The sequence below is a fragment of the Neolamprologus brichardi genome, chromosome 8 (assembly GCF_056152115.1).
Source record: "Neolamprologus brichardi isolate AB-2024 chromosome 8, ASM5615211v1, whole genome shotgun sequence".
In the NCBI taxonomy this organism is placed as follows: Eukaryota; Metazoa; Chordata; class Actinopteri; order Cichliformes; family Cichlidae; genus Neolamprologus; species Neolamprologus brichardi.
Window position 1 is genome coordinate 23,827,342 of NC_142111.1, and position 24,487 is coordinate 23,851,828.

Below are 24,487 nucleotides of genomic sequence, written 5' to 3' on the forward strand. Positions count from 1 at the left end.
ATAATCTGTAATCCTTTTCTTCTCTTTTTGTTTATATGTATAAAAGAAAAACTCTTAATAAAAAGACACTGTTTAAATGACACAGGTTTAAAGTTTCAGAGCTCTAATGTACAAATTACAAATAAACTACATCGCTGAGAGGTAAAATAAATTAATATTTAATTTGTGAAAGCACAAAATAAATACCTTCCTGCAGAAATACTCCACAGTTACATTTCTCTGTTTATATCCTTTCTAGATCATTATCACACGTTCCTCTGACAATAACTGATGTAGATGGAAGTCAAATCATTTATTTTGTGCGAAACAGAAGTGAAACAACACATCAAACACACCGTGCACTTACAGCCTGAAGCAGTAACAGCAAGTTAACACTGAAAGCTGCGAACCACCATCGCAATGCCCATGGGGACTGGGGTTTTTAGTTTTGTCAGGACAGGTAACTACTACAAAGAAAGCCAGTACAAAGCTTCATTTGTACTTCAAAAGCTCAGATTTAGGTTGGACCCTCCAAAACATCTCTGCAGGACTATACAAGGTGGTTAAAGCTGCAGTACGAGCCCTGTGTCAAATGCAGTTTAGGTTAGCTATCATCTAACTGTGAACACACCAGTTCAGGCTTCCTACAGCTCAAAGCAGGAAAGATTTAAGACTCTGCTACTCAATCTTTTTAACTCTCTTTGGCATTAAAGGGATGGTGAATTATTATTTTGTTTTAATCATAAAATCCAATTTTTCACCGCTTAGCATTTTTAAGACTTGCAGTATTTGTGTAAGTACGCAAACTATGAGGGAAAATGTATCCAACCAACCAAACTACACTACTAAAACTCCCATAACTTCCACTCTCTACCATACTTATATTGATACTTTGAAGTGTGACCTCTGAATCGCGATAGCTTTTTTCAATTATGCTTCACAACCAGCAAGCCATCATTCATACTATGTAACAAGAACAGAAAAATTAAAGTTAGCAGCTGTCATTTTAGTTCTTTGTCCTCCTGTGTGAAGGGTTTTCAAACACATTAAATAATAAAAAGAGCTGAAAACCATCCTAACATTGACATTATTTTCTTCAGATATAATTGATGTGCCAGGGGTGAGCTAGCAGCTGGTCAGGCTCGTCTTTTCATAGGAAGAAAACTGAACAAGGCAGGCCGAGGCAGGGTGTGGGGCAGGAGAAACTAGAGAGGGCAAATTCAGCCAGAGAGCTGCAGCAGCAGCAGCAAGTCATTACATAAAAGAGGAGGGTTATGTAACGACTGTGGGTTCGTGTTAAGGAACTCAGCTCGAGCTAAACGCATCCAGATGTGTCAGAGCAGGACAGGAACGTACACAGGGGCTCGCATACATCCGTAAATACACAGACATGGAGGAATGAGTATGGGGACAACGTAGCTGAGCAGCTGAGACTGCAGAGTAATGCTGAGCCATAAGCATGAAGGGCACGCTGTGGTCCCGGCCAAACTAGTCACCCTGATCCACAAGCAGAAGCAAGGTGGGCAGACAGTCATTTAACTGTCCTGATGCATTAGTATCATATGAGCAACGTGTACTCCATCACTGAAGCACAGTTTGATCAACTAAAACATGCAAAGCCCCCAAACCTGAGTGCAAATACGCAGACGTTTTCATTGTTCTGTCTACGAGGCATTATGTAACATCTGAGATTTCCTGATGAGCGTTTATTGTTGCCTCAGAAACGAAAAGAAAAAAAAAAGTGCCCACTCATTTCTCAATGCAGTGTAACAGGCTTAATCTAATGCATCCAAGTGATTCTGCAAATAGTTTATAAAGGAAAGCAGCATAAACAGACGTCACATTGACAGCCTGCACCAGATGCTGGCCAGTTGGCTGGCCCCCCAATCCTCTGAGATACGAGAAACCACGTCTACAGTAAAGACAGCGATGATGGGATTAGCTGTAAGTAATGCAACGCATCCAAATAGGTTATTTTACACAACGCTGTCAACTCGCCTGACATTAAATAATTGAGGTGCTGCTGGCCTGAAGAAGACAACATTACATTGTGAGTGTAGTGTTGAGTGGTACCAAGCTGTAACCCAGTAATTGGTAACTGAGACAAAGTGCCAGTTGTGAAAATGTGGCTTCATGGTTATACGTACATAAACACACACACACCTTATTCCCAGGAAGACGAACATGTTCACAAAGGGAGCTAAGGTTTCAGAGCCGCAGGGCTGGGAGCTAAGAAACCAGTTTTTTGGGGTTTTTCATTTTTTAAATATACTGAATGAACAGCTACACAATGTCCGTGTTCTTCCTTGATTACAGAAGAGGTTTTGGCCTTCTATCCTAAGGAAAATCACCAGACATGTTACAAAAAAAAAAAAAAAGAAGAAGTTTGACTTTATGTGGTTTTATTTTACTCACAATCAATGTGACAAAAAAAAAAACAACAGGAAAATGCACAGATGACTTAGGAAAACACCGACTTACTGCAAACCAATTACACTGCATACACCTGTAGTCGCCCTCCAGAGGCCAATTTTGAGCCAGATAAATTAAAAGTTTTATATTGCATTTTTTCTTAGCAGGTATCACCATAAATAAAAAAACACAGAATTTTCCTCTGCTTTGAAAATTTAAAACTTGTCATGTGTAATGTCTTCAAATTACCAGCTGTATATTTTAGGGGCTTTTCCAAGATCAAAATTTGTCTTTGGCGGGTGAGCATAAGCATGTTTAGAGTCCACACTAGGCCTAAACATTGCTCCAGCTAAGTGATATCAGTCTACTCTCACATTTTACACCAAACTAGTGCAGACCCACACTACTTTGTGGGGGTGTAATTCCTCTTACTTCGGTTGTTTGCCTGTCTGGCTAATGGTGGGTGGCTGCATAGCACCTTAGAGCCAGCAGCTAACTGGTGTTGGACATTAATAAAACACTATTATGTGCATTGCTGACTACAAATATATAACAGTATTTAAACACCTGTTTACTGTGAAGTTACAGCCACTCATCTGTATTCAAGAGAGGCACTTCTGTCTGTCAGGGGAGAAGCTAACTACTATCAATTAAAACAAATAGTTTAACCAACTAGCATTTTGAATAGTGAGAGCAGCAACCCTTAGTCATGTAGTCCACTGGTTTGTGCATGCACAAATGGCAAAACCAAAACTTCAAGGCACACCTGTACTCTTATCTGCTGTTCATTCTTTTTTGATATTGTAATGCGGCTTCTGACAGCCCAACCTGTACCTCAACTCCATCCCTGCTTCTGATACTTTAACCCAACCCCACAGTCTTGTGCCTTCTGGTTCAAATTCAACACTCTTTTTAACTGGCAGATATTTTGTTTCCAAATGCCTCGTCGGCTAGCTTGACATCATGGTGGCATTAACCAACACCTCACAACAGATGCCACACGTCAGTTGAGCCCTGTTGATATCCCCTCTCACTAAAGTCGCAAGACAGGTAGCTTTCATGTACTGATGCAACAAATGAATTAATACTTAATTGTTGTATATCACAGCAACATATGGTTGTTACAAATCCTGTAGCACACTCGTACTTAGCTAGAGCACACTACTTGGGAACCACAGGTGTTAACGTTTCTAGAGTTCAATTAATCTATTTATATTTCCACAGTCTGTGTTAAATAATCATGATTTATCTAAAAGAACTGAAATTTGGATGTTTATCTATAATCAATCCAAAGTGAAACCAATTCTTTGTTAAGTTGAAACTTGATAAAATTTCAAGTAATTCAGGCTAAGAGCACTCTGCTGCCCTCAAACACAAAGCTTAACTAGTTGCTCTCAGGTTAAGGTCACATACATGAGTGAAAAACGACACTTGTTTGCTTAACACATCTCCTGACCTGTAGGCCCTAAGCTTGCTTCAGTAGGGTTAACATTGTTAGCCAATGATTGATTAGTGATCGTCTCTGAGCAAAACAACATTTAGAAACGGTCATACACTCACAAGTTCTGATGTGTCATTTACCATACAGGTTAAAATCCAGCGTTTCACAGAGTGGAGGGAAAAAACTGTAAATACATGTACAGTTTTCCACAGAAACGTGCTTGAATTCACTGAAGAGTTAGTGCTTGTTAAGAGTGACTAAGGCTCCAAGAAGCCGTTGCTGCTTCACAATAAAAGCCTTGTGATGGCTGGTGGCTGGAAAGCTTTCATGGTAAAGCAGCAACAAGACGTATCATGTTGGCTATAACAGAAGATTAACTGAAGCAGATGAAGAAAAGATGAAGCCACTGTTGGGAATTTCAGCTGATTATTACATGATGATTGGTCCCCTTTAGAGAAAGAAATCACTGAATGTAATGAGCTCAGTATGAGTCATTTACATCATGTCTAAAGAGCTAACCGAGCCCAACACGTAAACTCAAATAATATCTTGAAGTACTTCAGGTGCTTGGTGAAAAGTGCTTTTGATCATCATTACTTGGGGAAATTCAAGAGATGCCTACATTATAATGTGCCGAGTTAGAGCTAAAAGAAAGGGTTAAGTTGATCCACCAATTTGCCTTGACGGCCTCTAATTAAACCAACCTTTCCATACTGTTTCCTCTGCCTGGCATTTTCACTGACAAGATGCAGCTATCAGCTATGAGTTCACAAATAATACAGCCATCTAAAATGTCACAACTTCCCATTTCTATCACCATGACCCTGATGACCTCCTGGCAAATCGTATCCACTACTGAAAACAAAAGAGACTGAATTAAAAAAAACAACAAAAAAACAAAACCCTGTCGTAGTATTTTTAAGAACATAACTTTGGGAACCCCCTGCAGACATGACAGCTTTCACTTTCATTACAAACATGCAACTCTGAACTGCCATATTCACCCTTATTATCTAAACGACTACTACTAGTACTACTACTTTATACAGGCATTTTAAAAGGCATTAGAGAACTTCGTATCCTGGGTTTTAACATATCTTATTTAATTTTCAATTTTGCTTAATGTTACTTTCCCTAATTTTCTACCTCATTTTTTTTAACATTTTTATTTGTCTTGTTTTATTTTCTCTGGCATTCTATTGTATTTGATCTACATTTTTAGTTATTCTCTCTATAGTTGAATCAATTATTTTATTTACATTTATTTTCCCCTTTAATTTTTTAACTTGTTTTATTTATCTTGCGTATCATATTTATTTAGTTTTCTTAATTGATTTGCTTCTTTTTGTGTTTGAACAAGACAGAAAATGTATCAAGTATATTTATAACTTAATCAACATATTCTCACCCCCAATGAGCTCCACAGAAAACCATTTGCTCCAAAACTGAACCCCTCAGTCATGTATGCTAAGAACACAAGTTTCTTGTTACGTTATGGAGTTATTTAGGTCAAAGGTCTAAAGTCAACACTGGAAAGGATAATAAAAATCAGTGATCTTAACTGCTTTGTTAATAATCTACCCAATCTTCAACAGGCCAGTAACTCCATTAATGCTGCTAACACCACCTGCTCTACCCCCCTCCCCCAACCACACACACTTTCCCCAAATCTAATGACACAGAAAGACGTTCTCTGATGTGAACTTCCCATGAAGTACATGCACAGGCCACCCTCCTGGCTGCGGGAAACCTGACGTCACAACAGGCAGCATGTTAAAATATAAAACTCACACCTTCTGCAAAAACCACCACCACCCCTGCAGCTCTACGTTCCTACTAGGTTTCAGTTTTAAACCAAAACAGTGATGTGCTCTGTGGGTGCTCACTTTTTCGCCCTGCAAATAAATACAACGCTTGATTTCAGCTCAGGCCCTCTCAGGAGGCAGCAAGTCCATTCGAGCCGGTTCGTTCTCCACAGGATAGCACCCACACAACTACACACTCTCTCTCTGGGTGAATCGTACCTCTTACCCCTTCCTGGAGTTTTACCCAACAACTACAGAGGCAGGCTATGTGGTTACAATTGTCACTAGCACCTGGAATGGCATAACAGAAAAACTGCAGCAAGAAACTTTCCCTGGAAATATAGGGACTGAATAACTCCCAGCACCATGAAATGTCAGAGTACTGTGGCTTTACCAAACAGTGCAGCCAAATTTTAAATGAATCCTTCTGTGGAGCTTCTGTATAAAACCTTTTTCCAACATAAGACTTCTTTCTCTCAGTGTTCACCTCCAGTCTTTGAAGGCTCTAACCAGCTGTGTGCTTGTGTACAAACTCCCTGACAGCCTGATGTCTCAGAGGGTGACTTACATTTTGACATGCCGCTGCTCAATGTCCACTCGGGACAGCTCCTCCTCCTCCAGGTCAGAGTCCCCTCCAGAGCTACTCTCTGTTACATCAGAGTCAAAGGCGCTTTCTGCTGAATGAAGGTTGGCTGAGCCACTCAAATACAACCTCTCCAGCTCCAAGGGCATCGAGCCACTTTTCAGGAAGCGACTCAGACCGTCCCGGTTGTTTGACGAGTGGCGCCCGGTCCTCCATGAAGCTGTGGGGGTTGCAGTCTCTGATTTCCGGTTGCTGCCTAGTAGCCGATTCAAGGCCGTGTCCAAGAAGCCACCCAGCTGCTGCTGAATGTGCCGCTCAACCTGCTTTGCCTGTACCACCTGAAGACGTTTGTGCAGGCGTCGCAGTCGGCTCTCGAGCTCGGCCTGGCGGCTGCTATTGATAAGAGTGCGTTCTCTTACATGAGCGTCGAGGCTATCTGAGGAGGAACCGCAGGGTATGGGAGGTGCAGGCGTACATGGCGGTGAGCCCTGCTGACTGCTGCCTGGCCTCTCTCCATCAGAACCCTGTGGCTGACTCGTAGGGGTATCTGGATCTGCTTCCTCCAAATTCGCCTGTTCAACTGGGTTAGGGTTGCCGCTGGTAAAGGGAGAAAGTGCAGCTGACTGAAGCACTGGTGGTTCGACGTTTTGTCCATCTGTGTTTTGAGAAACCCCAGAGGAATGCCTCCGTTTGAGAGCTCCTTTCAAAGGGATGTGTCCTGTTAAGGTCGCCGTCAAGGTCTCAGAGTCAAAGGGCAGGTTCTGGGGCTGAGAGTCGGTGGCGGCGGGAGGCTTGTCGCCATTCACCGCGACCACACAGCCAGAGCTGGACATGGTGGCCAGCTTCTTGGCCAGGCCGTTGACGGGTGCCATGGGCTGGCCGCTTCCGTTGGTGCCGCCACTCATGAGACTTTTGAGCTGGCCGCCCGACAGTTCAATCGCCTGCCTCTTCCTGAGGAAGTCTCCGCTGCCGTTGAGCAGAGAGTTGGGCAGTATTCTGTGGCTTTTCAGCACAGACTGTTTAATGAGGACTCCTTGCAGCTTAATTGACTCCTTAGTTGAAGGGACAGGTGTCACATCCGGGTAAAGATAAGAAGCCACAAGTGGCTGGAGTTTGCCCAGGGCAGAGGCCTGGGACACAGAGTCAGATTGGGCCTGTGGCTGCTGCTGTTCCTGGTTACCGCCTCCGCCACAAAAGTCGAGGGGACACTCTTCGGAGGTGGCCTTGCACTTGGCGGGGCCGCTGCTGTGGATGAGGATGTTGCTGGCGTTACCGTTGTTCTCTGCACTGGCTGGTGAGAGACTCGAGGATGGGGCAGCCAGTTTGAAGCGGATGTGGTGAGCTTCGGCTGGGGCGTCGGTGAGAGCGGGCGCCATCGCAGCCATGCAGTGCAGAGGGACGGGCACCGCGGCCTGCTCCACTCCACCCGCTTACTGCCCCACCTGAGGACAGCCTGCAGGGACAAAAAAAAAATGAAGAAATAAAAGTTAAGAGTCACCTTATGACCATAAACCACCCATCAGCAAATTCAGATAATATTTCACATGAGGGAGTTGTGTGGTAGATTTCCCATCAGCGCTTAAGAGATAACATAGTAACCTTATACAGGGATGTGCCTCATCACAAGGTGTAAACAAACACACAGATACTACTTATGTTCATGTAAAACTGAAACCAGCAGCTCCATAAGTGTCATTTATATTCATTCATTCAAAATTACTCAGGTGAGGGAACCATAAGACCTGTTCTTGAAATATGAGAAACCATATTTGATGCAATAAATGCAGTATTTTAGTGACTGTGTTCAGCAACCAAGTATACACATATGCTTTATTCAAACCACTGCTTGCACAGTGAAATTTTTGTTGTCCACACTTCTTCTATTATGATTATGATTATTATTATTGTTATAATAATGATATGAATACAATAATATTATTATTGCAACAACAATATAACAATAAAAACAACAGTAAGAAGAAGAAGAGGGAGAAAAAGACGAACAGTAATATTTTAAATACTAAGACTTTTGTATTCAACTGTGTCATACATCAGCCATGATACATCATATATCCAGGGATCATCATACCAGCATACATTTTTATGGTGACATAATAATGTCATCACAATATCATTACTGTAAAACAATATGCTTTTATGTGCAACAAGCCCAGGCATGTCTGAGAGCGATGAAGATTTGGTGCCTAAAAGGGAAATATTTCAACAATCTCCATTAAAGTGTGGTACCTTACAAAAAAAACGTACAAGAAAATTGTTCTACTCTAAAGGTGGAAACAAACGTGTCACCACTTCAGGAAAAAATTATAATTAAAATAAATAAACTTTAAAAACAAAACAAAGGCGGCTATGGATGAGGGGATACTAGTAGCTCCCAAAAGAAAACAAGGGTGGATGGAAATTACTGATCCGGTTACATAGTAGTGAAGGAGGACTTTCAGCAACTGATTAAAAAAGCTGAACCAAAGTTACAAGTTATTAAATATTTTTCAGTTTCATTATGTGATAATATTGCGCAGCTACTGAACTGTTACAAGGTTAAGTTGGTTTCGCTATTGTTAAACAACAATTTTATACTTAAAATTTCCTGGGGAAAAGCAAACAAGGCCACATTTGTCTTTTGCTGTGTCACTGGATATAATGCCGTGTCACTACTACACTATTGCTGCTGTTGGCACTTTATTTCAATAGATTCACACTTCAAATTAGCAATTTCTCATCAATGATATTAGCTCATTAGAAAAGGAGGATGAGCCATGCCCTTCATTTACGTGTACCCACAAGCTTCAAGAATCAAACATGAATAAAGAATTCAGTGTTTTCAAGATTATCAAGATTTAATGCTGAGGTTATATCAACCACCCCTAATATGTACAATGGTTTTCTTCACAAGATGGCTAGAAATACTGGGAGAATTTGTAATTTTTTTGTCCAACAAGGCAACAGGAAAAAGCAGGAACTCCTTGTGTTTACTGTACACTGACTAATCTTGCTGATGTTGATAGTATCTCCACCCCCTCACCCAGCCCCTCTGTTAGCCAGGAAAAATCCATGTTTCATCCATATACTTAAAAAAAATATATTCTCCATAATAATTGTATATCATGATGGGAAAAACATGAATGCAGACTGTGCCTGTATACAACAAAACATTAAACAGAAATACTTGCTGTACAGGTTCTGTAAGACTGTACAATGAGTGGAAAATTACTAACCACCACCCTAAAAGAAAGTTTCTTACCTTACATGTTTATTAAAATATGTTCAATATAAATGTACTAATACTAATGGAAACTCCATGACATTGACTCTGAATGCAAAAGCTAAGGTGAAGTCTGAATGTCAAGTTAAACACCTAATAAACTGAACTGGTGACTCTTTGACATGCTGCCGACCTGTGAACTGCTAAAGAAAACATGAGCAAAGTTGAAGGGTAAGAAAATCCCGGGCAAAAGTGTTTTCAGTCTCTTAAAATACAATCGTTCACTCCAGAACCATTCTTTGGCTGTCACTGAAATCAACAATAATTTGTCAACAGAGGGACCCACAACATCTGGTGAGTACAAAGAATTTAAAATGCACACACTGACCTTGGGGCTGGTGATGCTAAAGACAAAGATGGAATAAACAGACAACTGAGCTAAATCCCAGGCTAATAAATTATTATTCCCACTCCACCCATGCCTGTGTGAACAAGCCTTCATTGTCTTTAACTTAACAAAGCTGCTCTTTAAAGAATACGCTTTGGAAGACATATTTTTATGAGAGAGGAACAGGAAAAGCCAATGCAAATTGCCCCAAACCCCACTGCCCTACATGTGCCCTGGTAAGTCAGTATGCAGCAGGGTTTCTTACAGTAAGTAGGTGGATTTAGGCCCCAGCATTAGCCCAAAGCACATGATGTCATCCTGACTGGATTCTTGTTTAATTTTCAGCTATTACACCTTTCCCTAAATTATTACCCAATTACATCAGTCAGTAAATTATTCAAATTTAAAGAAAACCTTAAGGACGTCAATCGTGCCAAGTATCTCTTGTATCTATGTTAAACTTTTAGATAAAAAGCCTCCCTTCTCACAATTCAGCAGATAAAAAGCGAGCTGCATGTACGCTGTAGCGTCTGCAGGGCGAGATGAATGGAGGCGGCTCTCAGTATTTTCACCGCAGTTTCTAGTCAGCGCGCACTACGCCATGTTGGTATTTCCGAAGCAGATTATGCAATGCAATTCATCCACCTTAAAAAAAAAACAAAAAAAAACGCCCATTCCGCTTTAAACACACTGAGCGAGTTCATGCAACACGCTGAGCACAGAACAGGGGGTAATTTAAATAACCAATCCTACGGACCGACTGCACCATTAATGAGCCTCTGTAGAGATGCGACAAAAATAATGTCCACATCCAACGTTTAGCCAAGCATAACGCAATCTCCAAAATGTCTTCCTGATGTTTACAAAAGCGTTTTGAGAGCACACAGCTATAATAGTCTATTCATAGCCTTGAAGCCACCGAAGAGCAGAGCGATTGTAGCATCGAGACGTGGCTGAATATCTTAAGAAAACATACACGCGAACAGAAGATCACGCAGCAGGGAAACTCGGCAGATAAATATCTCCTCCGTGGAGCCTGTCACTTCAGACACACTGTGTGCAAATTAACGCTGCTGATGCAAGAAACACAACCTGCCCGCAAGCTTAGCCTCCAGCTGCAGTGAAAAGCTGCCCATCCGCGTCACATTAGATCTTTTATTTTGAAGCCCTCTCTTCAATATCTCGGCCGTAAACTTTGAGCTAACCCAGTTAGGCACGTAAACATTTCCAGCCTGCGTAACCTGTGCGCACCGCCCGGGCAGATAGTTTGAGGCGCATAAACGCCCAGCACTGACATGTATTATGAGAGCATAAATAACGAAACGGGGAATTAGCGTGAGAATGAATCCTGGCCTCTTGTTAGCATCTGGCCATCCCCAGAACTTATTTTAAAACGCGCTGGGAGCGAAATGCAGGGTGCAGACATGGTTTGCATTGTAATTAGACCTACAGGAACAAATGCGAGGCAGCCCTGTTGTTTTTACATTTAAATCTACAGCGGTCCTCATTCAGTTCGCCAAACAAATGGGGCTCAAATGTGTCAAAAGCGGAGAAGTTGGGGGTAGACCCAGCCAAGTCTAGCTAGCTCGCTAACAAAGAAAAAGGAGGAACCTACCACGTGACGAGGTTGCACTATCCGAGGGAATTTCGGCAACAATCCCCTGCAGTTTCTGGTGGAAAAAAAATCCAAGGGTGCTAACACGCACACACACGCACAAAATGTGGCGCGTTAACTCGATCACTCAGCCATCAATTAATATCCATAAAATAATAAATGCAACCAGAGAGCGGAGGAAAAGGGGCCCGGGTCCACAGCGCAGAGCCGCTCGGGTTCGTTCCGGATACAGCAATGGGCGAATCAACGAGCTACACCTTGCTCGCCAGCTAGCCTCGCCGAATATAAGGGCAAGGCCGCGAAACCGTCCTTTCTATTCCAAATTACTTCAAACGTAGGCGATTTCACGGCAATCCTTTACCGAAAAGTACGATTCCCGGTGAGGAAGAGGTAATCCAGACGGCAGTTTGCCGCGAGCCGTTTTCTCTCGTTTTAGGGAGAGACGCTTAGAAAATGGCGGCTAGCTCCTCTCCCTCGGATTTGACTCTGACAAACATAGAAGTGCTGCGCGCGCGCGTGAGTGTGTGCGTATGTGCTAGAGCTGGTAGGCGGGAGACGTTTCTCATAGTCACCACTAGAGTAAAGGGCAGATAAGAAACGACATAAAAGCTCAAAAGAAGATCCCACAGGAGGGCATTGTCTTCCAAAAAAGATACCAGCGGACACACACTTTTATTTTCTTGCTTTACTGGTTCCGCAGCTGCTGTTGTTTCTGGTTAAACACGCCATATCTATGCTCCTACTCCAACGGTACACACAGAAAATACCCCTTATGCTTCAAAGACCACCTGTGCGCTAAATATTTACGCGGAAAATCAACAATAACTAACAGGAACGAGGACTACAGCCGGGATCTGCTCCCCTAAGCAGCTATTTTTTGGAAGAATTTGTGCAAACAGAGCCTGCGCCTCTTGTCACTTTTTAACAGGAACAGGATCGCCCACAAACACCACACTACACTACATACAACAAGCTCCACGACGAGGTGCAGCCAGCGGCCACATGAAGGAGCTCTTCTCCACAGTGCTGCGTGTAATAAAATAATAAAAGCCGCTGTGCCCAAACATAGCGCCAACTACCTCCAAACAAGAACAAACGAAGCTAAAACTACAAGGGAATCAATTTAACTCATCAGTCTTAAATGTTTATGTTTAGTGTCAAGTGTTACTGGCCGCATGAAGGAGATCTTCCCCACAGAGCCGCGTGTAAACCTTCATATTGTGCAAAAAAACAGCGCCAACTATGTCCGAACAGGCATAAATGAAACAAAACTCAGTTAATGAATATGTCTTAGCAACGTGTTAGGTCAACAAGAAATAAAGTTTCTAAAAAGTTTGTGTATTTTAACCCTATTTATTATAATTTTATTATTTATTAATATATTTATTATAAATATCTACAGTGCTAATTAGATTATTATTACTATGCATTATAATGATTCATTATAATGCATTCTAGTGGCAGATATTTTATTTTTCACCATCTAATTTGAGCAATTTATGACCAGAAAGTTCTGTACTGAGCCACAATACATATTTAATCCTTATAATGAAGGCGACACAGCCTGTTAAGTATCAATTAGTCTGACAACATTATAAAAACTTACTTTCTATGGCATGTTTTAAAACACTTACTTACAAACCAGCATTTTCTTTAGAACGGTCTCGTGTTTTTATTGCATTTATACTGCTATCTTTTTTTATTAGCCGCAAAACAAAACAACTAAGGCTAAAAACGTTGCTATAATATACTTTGAGTCCTACCTGTGTTTCTGTGAAATTTTTCAATTGTTGCCTAATAGATTTAAAAAAGAGACTTTTTATTAAAAGTTTTTAATAAAAAGTGATGTTTTCATTTTATTTTGACTGATGTCCAGATGCAGAAGAAGCATTTGGGAGGGCCTGGATCACAGGAAGTCTTTGTTATTATAGACAAACCTATTATTACTTTGTATTATGGAAAACCAATTCTGAGGGGATCAGACCAAACAAAATGTTCACATCTGACTCATTTTTAATGAAAAGACCATCATGTGGATGGGAGACAAATTAAAGGAAAAATGCAAATCCCTGACCTGAGGGGGGATGTGGTTGCTGGGAAGTTGTAAAGGGGAGTTGGGGTGGGGGCTAACAGAGTTATCATCTTATTGTAAGATAAACTCAGTCTTATCAGTGTTTTGTATCCATGCAATGCTTTAAGTTCAAATGCTATAAGTTCTTTTTAAGGGCTCAAAATTGGCTTTTGGAGGGCGACCTCACATGCAGGCATGACTGGCCCACATTTAGTAGGAATTTTCCTACAAATAACAAAATACTGACACCCACCAAAGATCTTCTGTTTTTTAAAGAAGATTTTTGCAGAGGTTTAATGAACTCAAGCTTGTTTCTTAAATGGCCATACATAACATAACAAAGACTACTTCCCTTAGTTAAATGTGCATCAGTCATGCTTACTGGTGTAGTCAAACCCAACAGAGGCCCCTTCTGAACTAGGAAAAACCCTCTGCATTACCTTAATTAGTGATACTCAAGCCCCCCTTTTTAAAATAGTATTTTTATTGTATTTTATTTTTTATTATTTTGCCATTAAAAAGAAATTTTAAAAAATTGGATAGTGAAGAAAGACGTGTCAGCAGTTTGGACTCGAACCCAGGCCACTGTTTTCTGCTTTCAAAAGCTTTTGCATTTTAAGGTAAGATTTAAACAGGTATATACCTAATCAAATAAGTAAACAAATTTCCCCACCTCTAGGACTAAAGGTTTATCTTATCTCATCTAACAAATTTTACTTGCTTCTTCTTGACCTAATTTTGCATAATTTCTTTTCATTTTTATTTTTAAGAGATGAAGTAGCAGCTGGCAGCTAGGTTGAAGGCTAGCTTATTGGCTACTATTTGCAGCAATGTTGACTGACGTCCACATCAATGGAAAAATAAACAATTAATATTTCCCACTGAACAGCTTGTTTCTAAACGTTTACATTGTCATTTTGATTTTTTTTTTTCCAGGCTTAATTGTGTCTAAATTGTATGGAGGCTACACACTGAGATATAATTTATCTATTTTTGACTGATAAACCTGAACATCATGTAGCTTCAAATTAATTGAATTTTTGTTTATCATATGAAGGTATTTTTTAGCACGGCTCTAGCACAGTGAGTATGTTATCCTAATTTTCTTCAGGTTTCATTTTTTTGTGACCTCCTCCTTATAAATAAAGCTTGAATTTACACTTGATGTGGATGGACTTCTAGTTACATTAGGCACAACTTTAATTGAGAAATATGCCCTGTGTTTTGTTGAAATTGTTTAAAAAGTAATATCAGATTCAAATTTCTCTTTCAAACACTATTTATGGGTTTTATTTGTTTAGTTTTTGCTAAGGCAGGCTACATTTCTGCAGCTACTCGCCCATCACGAGATGATCATACTGTTACTCCAGTGTCTCTTGCTTGTCTGGTTTATCTTCTTTGACATTTAAATAAACAACTTTTAATAACATCCTGTGCACTAGAAGATAATCCTATAAACGACTCGTTGCACACTGAGCCATTTTCCCACACTAAAAGAGAAATTCAACGTAGTTCTCTACTGAGAAGTGTTTTCGTCTAGAAACGGGTACAAACCCGAGCTCAGATGTTTACAAAGTTACATTATATCCTCTCATGTCTCACTACGATTTAAGCCCACTAATAAATGAAAATGGAAAAAATATGTGATTTTAGATTGTTTCAGTACCTCTGATCTCCTGATGCTTGTTAAGTATTAAAAATGAATGCACCCCGCTTATTCTAACAGGTCTTGCATGGCCTCTGAGCATGATCAGACTACCAGAAAGGACATGCATTATAAACACTTCATTATCTGTGTGTGTGGAAATCAGAGGGAAGAAGAAAGCAATTGTTCAGAAAATTAAACAAAATTAAGGAGGAAATAATGGAGTGATGCAGAGAGAATAACATTTTTACAAATTAAACAGAATTCTAACGGTTATAGTGGTAAAATTAGATTAAAAATCAGTACTTTTACATAGAAAAACAGGATTGGAAATGTGTATTTCTTTAGCTTCTTTTTAAACCAGAGAATGAGATTATTTTAGATAAATATATATTAAAGAAACTTTCAAAAAAACATCAATTCCAATTAATGAGATCAAATTTATGTAATTAATAATTAGATAGTTTCTAATAAAAAATGCTTAATTTAGCCTTGTAAATAGTAAAATGGCCTGTATTTGTATTTGCTTTTCTAGTCCCTAAGGACCCCAAAGCGCTTTACACAACCTGTCATCCACCCATTCACATACTGGTGATGGCAGCTACATTGTAGCCACAGCCACCCTGGGGCGCACTGACAGAGGCGAGGCTGCCGGACACTGGCGCCACCGGGCCCTCTGACCACCAACAATAGGCAACGGGTGAAGTGTCTTGCCCAAGGACACAACGACCGAGACTGTCCAAGCCGGGGCTCGAACCAGCAGGGGTATACTTCCATTTAACTCTTGCAAATTACTTTAATAAAATAAAGAAATATACCTTGTCATTTCTTAAGAGAAAAAAACGTTGTTGGCTTCAATCTCTGATCATTTCTAGATTTTCTTTTCTTTTATATTAAAGACTATCATTTTCAAAAATGTTTGTTGTTTTTATAAGAATATTACACTTTTTACAAACATAACTTTTTCAGTGAACCAGTCTTGTCACTAGTTTCATTTCTGAGAATTTCTGCATTTTTTTTCTTGAAAATTTGATTGCCATTTCTTATTGATTTACCACAGTAACTTTTAAAAGTGTGATTTTCACCTCCTAATATTACTTCTTTCCTTTTGTTGTTGCTTTGTCTTAACCTAAAATGAGCCCTGCAGGTCTTCATGGGACGTGAACGAAAAACATCACAGAAACAAAACAAACCGATTTGTGACTGTTATAACTGGCAAATACCCATCCATCCATTTGCTCTTGCTCCAGGTTACAGCTGATGCAAAGATGTCGCAACTTCCTTGTGCTCCTCCTAGGTGATCCCTTCAGACTTCAAGGATATGTAATCCATCCCACTTGACCAAAATACATCCACAGGGACATGTCCACAGAGTATCCTAATCAGATGCTCTTCACACGGGTGCTCAAAATCCAGGCTACTTATATCCCTGATGTGATCTTTTCTCCAAGGCCATAGGGTGGCTGCAGCACCCCCTGGCTTTAAAATAAAGATAAATGCATATAACAATTATACCTTTAACTCCATTGTCGATGAACTCCAATCAATAATCCATGGGATCATTTTCCCGGTTTCCACACATGAAAATATGACACCTAAAATGAAACAAATAAAATAAAAAATAAGATTACTTGAATCATATTTAAAAATTTCAGACAATACATTTAACTATGATGGCGTAGTAGAAAAAGATAGAGGGTTAGGTGATGCGCAAGCCTGTAACTCTTGTGGAATTTTTTGTTTGTACATGTTGCAAGTTACAGATATATAAGCTACTATCAGCTGCTCCCTTAATTCACAAGGCCCTTGTTGGACCATGTTGTTGATTTGGCAGATTTTACTTTTTATTTCCCTTCAGTTCTTATGCTAGATGCCAATCCTGATGCTATACAGTAAGAAAATTCGAACTGGCAAAAACAATTACATAAGTCATAAGTCAGTCACATTTCACTAACTAAAAAAATTGTAAATTTACAAGAAACAAAAAGGGGGGCAAATTTTTGAGGAAAAAAAATAGCAAACTTACAGGGGGAAAAAAACTGGAACTTTGGAAAATTGGTCAGTAGAAAATGGAAAGAACAACCCTTAAATTTTGGGGCAATTTAACATAAAGAACAGCTAATTTACATGACAAACGTGGGGCTAATTTCTGAGGGGAAAAAAGGCAAATTAAAGAAGGAAAAAAAGGGATATTTACAATTTGCTAATAGAATTTATAGCAAATTTAATAGAAAAAATTAGGGTTAATTGCAAATCTGGCACAATAAAAAAAATGTAACAAACAAACAAAACGGAATTTTTTTTAAAAAAAAAAAGCCAGGGTTATATGGAAAACAAGGCGCAGTGGACGTAAAAAATAAATAAATATAAAATTGGCACTGTATGAGAGCGAAGCGGGACGTCAGTATACATGACGTTTTTCAGTGCAGTACACTGTTGAGGGTCCGTGCACTCCTCCCACCACTTGCTGCACGTAGACCTGCGCTGCAGCGTAGTGAAAATGAGTTTGTCGCTTGTTGTCTGCCTTAACAACATACTTGGAAAGAGGTGTTGTTGGTCTTTTATTACAAGGAGTTCACATTTCTGATTTTCTTTCAAGCTTAATGTTCAAAAGTGAAGCAAAGTCACTCATTGGCTACAAATAAACACTATTTCTCCTATTTTTCTCGTTAATGCGCGACTTTAATCTCGGAATTTGAGCGTTTTTTCTGAATTATACCCTCTTCGCCCGCCCCCCTATTTTTTTCTAGGACTCAGTCTTAAGTATCTTCTCCCCAGCTGTTTATTTATTATTTTTTATTTATTTATTTATCTGAATGTCCTGCTGCCACGCTAACGCTAGCTAAAGCTAACATCCACTAACGTTATCGTTGCAAATTTTTATAATGAAAAAGTTTTAAATGTCGCTTAATGTCAGCACCACGGTGTAGAAATTAAAACGTAAGTTTACAAAAAGCGGCTCCTTCACTGAACGCTGTGTGAAGGAATGCGCCACTGGAGATTTATGCCATAATCAAACAGTACTTTCTCCAGTTGCGGAGCTAACAGGCTAATGTTTGGAACTCCCAGGCTGCCAGATAGCAGCCAGCTGAGCTAGCAAGAGATGCTAACGCTCGCTAGCTTGTTTGCTTCCCGATCCCACTCCGACTTCTCAATGACTGCTGCACGTTTAGCAGAAAAGTGCGCTTAAAAACTCTGCCAGCTCAAGCCAAACAAGCGGGGGCTTAACGTAATGTGTGTTTTTTTCCTGCCAAGGGGAGCGTTCATTTATTTTAAGAAAATAACAAGACAAAATCTTACTTACCTGCTTGTCCTGTTACTAACCGTTTACGACTCCATAACACCAGCCCCCCCTGCGCTGCTATTGGTCGAGAGTCCAGTTCGAGGCTTTCTATTGGCTGCTGTAGATGTCAGTCTTTGCAAATGCCCGTACAGCGGAAATGTGGACGAAAGTTCATAGCATGAAACTTCATTATCCCAAAATATATTGTTTTTATTTGAAAATGTTTCACAACTTACCCGTTAATTATGAAGCACACCTTTTACTGCCCCATTACGCGACTGTTCTCACTCAAAGTAACTACACTGTCTCCCATTTTGATGCTTTGCTTTTGGGGACTACTGCTTAGAAATGAGCCACTGGTTTTCACTGCACAATAAAAAAACGCAAACATAAAGCTAATGGCAGCGCGTGAGTTTGTTTACTATATTCTGTTGCATCGTATTTCTAAGCAGATAAGAGCTGGCGGGGTGATATTTCACCGGTGAAAGGCACAATAGCGGGTAAACCCCTTACAAGAATGGAGATCCACTTGAAGCTGCTGATGCTTACTTACAGGCAACGGAGACAGGATGGGTGGATATATAAGTCAGTGAGGCAGCATTGTGCTGGCTGCATGAATAACCAGCGGTTAGCATCGCAGAGGGGCAAACTGTGGAGCTGTGTCAGTAAAGCTTAAGTCTGACCTTTCTCAGGTACGTGCAGGGTGAGTGAAAATGACTCAGGAGCAGAGGCCTGGCTGAGGGGGAAGCCTTTTCAACATTTAGAGCAGGGGTGTCAAACTCATCTTAGCCCAGCAGCCACATGCAGCCCAGTTTGATCTTAGGTGAGCCAGGCCAGTAAAACCACTGACAAATTTCCCCTTTCTTTAAGTGTGAAGAAGCAGTTTTTGAGCGCATTCACCTGGGCTGTGCGCAAGATTTTAAAAAGCTGAAACCATAAGAGTTAAGCAGGTCTCCATACCCCACTCTATTAAAAACAACCACAAAAGGTAATATTTAAAAAATAAATGCAAAAATAAAAATATATCCAAGTTATTCCACATTCATTACAGTGTAATTACATGTGCGTTACACTTTGCAAATCACCTTGGAAAAAACCTTCACATCTGGAGTTTTTGTAAGTATACAGCTTCAGTATTTTAGATATTTGTGGTTCAAACAACTTGAAAAACCTACCTTTTCATGCATTTTGTGTAGTCAGGCGAACATCACCACATTTTACTGAAAAACTGCAGTTGTTAATGAATTCAGAGTGGGACCAGTGGGATCATTTGGCAGCTGGTTCTGGCCCTTGGACCACATGTTTAACCGCTGCACTGTATGAACTTTGTAAGCATCCTTTTCCCCTCTTTTTTTTATTCAAATGTCACCATTTACATGTAAAAAATGCATCTTTTGAGGAGGTATTTGAGATTTTTCGCATTGCCTTTTCATTCTTCAGCTGCTGAATTGAAATATGGCCTCTTACACTGTTATTCTGAAAGCAAATACTTCCACAGCATGAGGGTGAAAATGAACTCCCTAAAGACCAAAACTGTGCGCCTGGCCCAGAAAATCCTTTAATAAAAAAATGCACCTGTTCAAATTTAATTTAAAAAAAGAAGCTGGAATCCTGAGCCAGAGTGCAAGACCTCCTTTACACTTCTCCCTTGAAAATTTGACATAATATCACCAGGCATTTTGTTCTTGTTACATTTTTTTCTTGTAACAAATGAAAAGGTGCAATTTCAGCTGAGCATTCACCGAGCTTGCTGTCATCACATGGAGACATATATTAAACTTTAGAATGAATACAGCAGTGCTTGATGTTTTTATGACTCAACAAACCTGTCTACATCTAGAAACTTTCCATACATTTTGACTCTTAAGTAGTAGTGGAAAGCCATTCAGTGGTCCAATTTTGGCAGGTATGAAATGGATGAAGAGTGGAAAGGTGGCAGGTCCAGATGACATAACTGTGTAGGTATGGGGATGTCTAGGAGAGAGGGCAGTGGACATTTTAACCAGATTGTTTAACACAATCTTGGCGTGTGAGAGGATGTTTGAGGAATAGAGGATGAGCGTACTGGTACTGATTTTTAAAAACAAGGGCGATGTGCAGAGCTGTTGGACCTGCAGAGGGATGAAGCTGATGAACCATACCATGAAGATACAGGAAAGAGTTGTTAAAGCTAAGTTAAGAAGAGAGGTGATGATGGAGAAGTACAGAGAAGGTCTGAAGGAGCTTCACTGGGTGAATGAGTGAGAGACAGGTAAGGGTAGTGATGGTGGATAAGTTTAAATACCTGATGTCAACCATCTAAAGCACAAGGGAGGTGAGGAGGAGAGTGCAGGCAGGGTGGGGTGGGGGGAGATGGGTGTTAGGGGTGATTTGTGCCAGAAGGAGCAAGAGTGAAAGGGAATGTTTACCACACGGTAGCGAGACAGGCAGCGATGCATAGTTTGGAGACGGTGGCACTGACAAAAAGGCTGGAGGCCGAGCTGATGTTAAGATTTTCTTTGGGAGAGAGTAGGATGGACAAGACTCAGGTCGAGCAGTTTGGAGACAACGTTAGAGAGCCAAGGCTGAGAAGGGCTGGACATGTGCAGAGGATGGAGAGTGGAAATAGTGGAGAAAGGATGTTGATGATGGAGCTGCCAGGCAGGAGGAGAAGAGCAAGACCTCAAGGGAAGTTAATGAATGTTGTGAAGGAAGACATGAAGAAAGGTCACAGAAGACGATGGTAGGGATAGGGTGGGATGGAAGCAGAGGATCTGCTGTGGTGATTCCTAAAGGAAGTACCTGGAAGAAGAAGAAGAAGAGGAGGAGGAGGTCCTGTTCTGAGCCCGTGTTGGATGTTTGACAGCCTGGATATAGGCTGTGTATAAATCATCCACCAAATTTTAAACAGGACCTTACACGGACTTCACTGCACCATGAAACACTTTATTATTCACATGACATGCTCACAGTTTCCAGCTGCATTATCATTGTTTTTGTCTTTTTCACCTTTTCACTTTTCTCAATTCTTCCTTTTCTTTGTCTTTTCTGCAACCTTTCCACCTTCATTTCAGCTCATCCTTCCACCCACCCGCACATACACACATTTAGATTAAGTGGCACAAGAAGTTCACGTTTTATTTATTATTATTTATCACATCCTTTATTTGTGCAGGAGATTTTTCTGAAGATATGCCAACAAGGGGGCAGCAGAGATTGTAACAACTCTAAACTTAAACAATCAGATAAATACAGCGTTAACATCATTTCAACAGGGTTAAAACAGATAAACAAATAATTTATGATCAGATCAATAAATAAACTCGTATGTGTGAGTGCTGTACTGATTCTAAATCAGTCTAAGGTTTACATATAGATCTACAGGAATGACCGTTTAGCTGCATACAGAGAACAGTGGTGGTCTACCAGAGTGCTACAGCAAGTAATAAAACATACAAGTGCATAAAGTCCAGTTTGATTTAAATGGGTCACATAAATAAACCAGTTTAATAAAAATATGTTCCTCAAAATAATGCATTAGTAAGTGGGCTGGTTCTTGTAGAGCAATTTTCTACTTTTCACCCATTAACACAAGCTTTTCTCTTTACATTCACACTCAGGGGTTCACTTCATCAGTATTACATTCAAGGATACTTCAGTACAGGGATACAGGATTCAAACCATGAGCTCTATGTCCGGAGCTACAGCCACCCACCAATAAAAACCCCTAATTTTCATAAAATGCAAGTTACAGTCATTCAATAAAGAAGAACAGCTGAAGAAATTGAGTTTTTCTTCACGTGGTCATAGAAACAGGAAACCTAATAGGAGGCTGTCACAAAATGTTTTTGTTTTGACATTTAAATGGTTTGGGTCTCCGTCTATCTGCATTTAACACCAACTTAGGGAGAGTTAACTGAGAATTAACACCACTAGTCTTCAGGATGCTGTCATCATAATGCTCTGATGCCGAGGATGTTTCAGTTAATCCTCTGGAAAGTTCATCTTCTTTGCCTCATTTTAAACATCGGTGGTTCATCTGATGTGTTGGCCTCATAGCAACATGTAAATGTAGTTATATGGAAAGAACGCTAGATGGAGCTGAGACATAACACATCACCGGACTGAAGCTGGAACCTGTCACTCAGATATTCACTATACACAAATGTGCTACTTTTAATTTGCTTTTATAATCAGCATCCAAGCATATAATGCCCTACTTAAGTCTTAAACACGTGTAGGGGGGGATGAAATTCAGCTCTGTTACATTTTTATGTCATTAAAACTGCATCTACATTTACTTACAGCAGTTTGCAGTTACAGTTAACCACAGGAAAAATTATAAGTGCATTCAGCTACAAAACAGTGTAAAATAATCCTTTACTTAAATCAGTTTCTAAGTATTTATTGAGCTAAAATATATTAAATTCCCACGTTTTTTTCTCCCTTAAACGCCTCTTTAGGTAGATTTAACTCTGTATAATCACTTTTCTCAGACCGCTCTGCAGCATATTCTTCATTAAAAGGATATTTTCATCTATAATACTAATGAACAGAAAAATGCTGCACCAAAATCCATCTCACACCCAGAAGAGCAGTCAAAGACTCCTCACAGAAAGTCCAATTTCATCAGCAGTACTCTTTTTTTTCTGCTGAATTTTAATTTGTAAATTGTAATTAGATCCTTTTCAATTTAATTTTAGAACAGCTTCCACATTTTTTTCCAGCAGTTACAGAGACGTTTCCCTTTGGGGGAAGATATGAAAGTTTTTCTTGTTCTTATTCTCAATGATATTTTTAGTTTTCTCAGTGTCTGTGGATTCAGTCTGAAGGTAATACAGGTATGAGACAGCAGACCGCTCCATCTGTGCAAAGATGAACATTATGCAAATGCTCATCTCAATACCGATAACACATCCATTCCTAAAAAGTCACAAAAGAGAAGGAAAAATGCTAAAACTTTACTTGGAGATGCAACACTATATTTGATGACGATGGGTCTCTTTTACTTTATTTAATATGAATTATGAGTTTGCTGAACAACTTCAGTGTTTAGTGTTGACTGTACAAATTTTTTTTAGATAGCTTGCTTGACTTAACATAACTGAAGTGTATACAACACACCAGACTCCATTAATTTATCAGATAATCCCATTAAAATGCTCAGACATGGTCACCAACAGCATAAGCACAGTCAAAAGTTCCAGTTTGGGGGCTACAGTTAGTGTAGGTTGGGCTTAGAAAGCACAGATCAGCTACAGCTAACTGCTAATGAAAGCAACCACATTCCTAACTTTAAGCCTTACCATTATCCATGTGGGTGAGTTAAAAAAAAACCCTCACAGCTATAAAGTATTTATGAGGGTGAAAACTATCCATGGAGGCCAAAAACGCTTTTTGCACAAGGCTGTAAACATGTTTATTTCTGCTGTAAATTTGGACATTTTAACACAGGAGTCTATGGGGACTGACTCACTTTTAGCGCAAGCCTCAAGAGGCCATTAGAGGAACTGCAGTTTTTGGCACCTGTACCTTGGCTTAGGTTTTATAGGCTCTTAAAGGTTGAATTTACATTACACTGGAGTTGTTTTTAAATGCACACACAGAACCAATCAAAAGCCATTCTTAATTAAATTATAATGAGCTCATACATGACCTCCTTCAGTAATTTCAGTCACTAAAACAACTTGTTCACATGAGGGTTAAAGAAATTAACTTGTACATCGGTGTAAGTGTGGTCCATGTTTTTGACTTATTAACAGGCGAAGTCCAAAAGCATCAGGAGTAAGGTGATTAAACACAACAGGAAGCATTTTAATATTGGTCTAAGCTGAAGTCATTCACTGGAAAATGAGCTTAACAAAGTTATATTGTTTACATCTGGACTGCGGGTGCTTTTCCTAACTGTGTTATGAACTTACCTCTCGTGCATATAAATGCACCACTGAGAGCCAGCTGTCATGACAGCTGGCTCTAATGGGACAAAGCTCCCAGGGTCATCTGGGTAATGTACACTTTTGTTTTCCTTTAAGATGCAAGATGACTCAACTCTTCACAATCCAATAC

The 24,487-nt window shown here is 40.0% G+C and overlaps 2 protein-coding genes across 5 annotated transcripts in view; both read right to left on the bottom strand.

Moving 5' to 3' along the window:
• The window catches only part of LOC102799985 (KAT8 regulatory NSL complex subunit 1-like), a 39,030-nt gene extending 20,503 nt beyond the window's left edge, over window positions 1–18,527 (bottom strand). For 3 of the 4 annotated variants that reach the window (XM_035908870.2, XM_087844918.1, XM_087844916.1), the window contains exons 1-2: window positions 11,444–11,951; window positions 6,206–7,673 (exon numbers count right to left, since the gene is read on the bottom strand). In XM_035908870.2, coding sequence (XP_035764763.1) covers window positions 6,206–7,605 — 1,400 coding nt within the window. In that variant the 5' untranslated portion in view covers window positions 7,606–7,673; window positions 11,444–11,951. Of the gene's footprint in view, window positions 1–6,205; window positions 7,674–11,443; window positions 11,952–16,674; window positions 16,755–18,463 lie in introns of those variants that run through there. The other variant, XM_087844917.1, reaches the window with a different exon arrangement.
• LOC102781177 (S-adenosylmethionine synthase-like) overlaps window positions 1–24,487 on the bottom strand; it is a 132,457-nt gene that overhangs the window by 83,203 nt on the left and 24,767 nt on the right. The window lies entirely within an intron of this gene.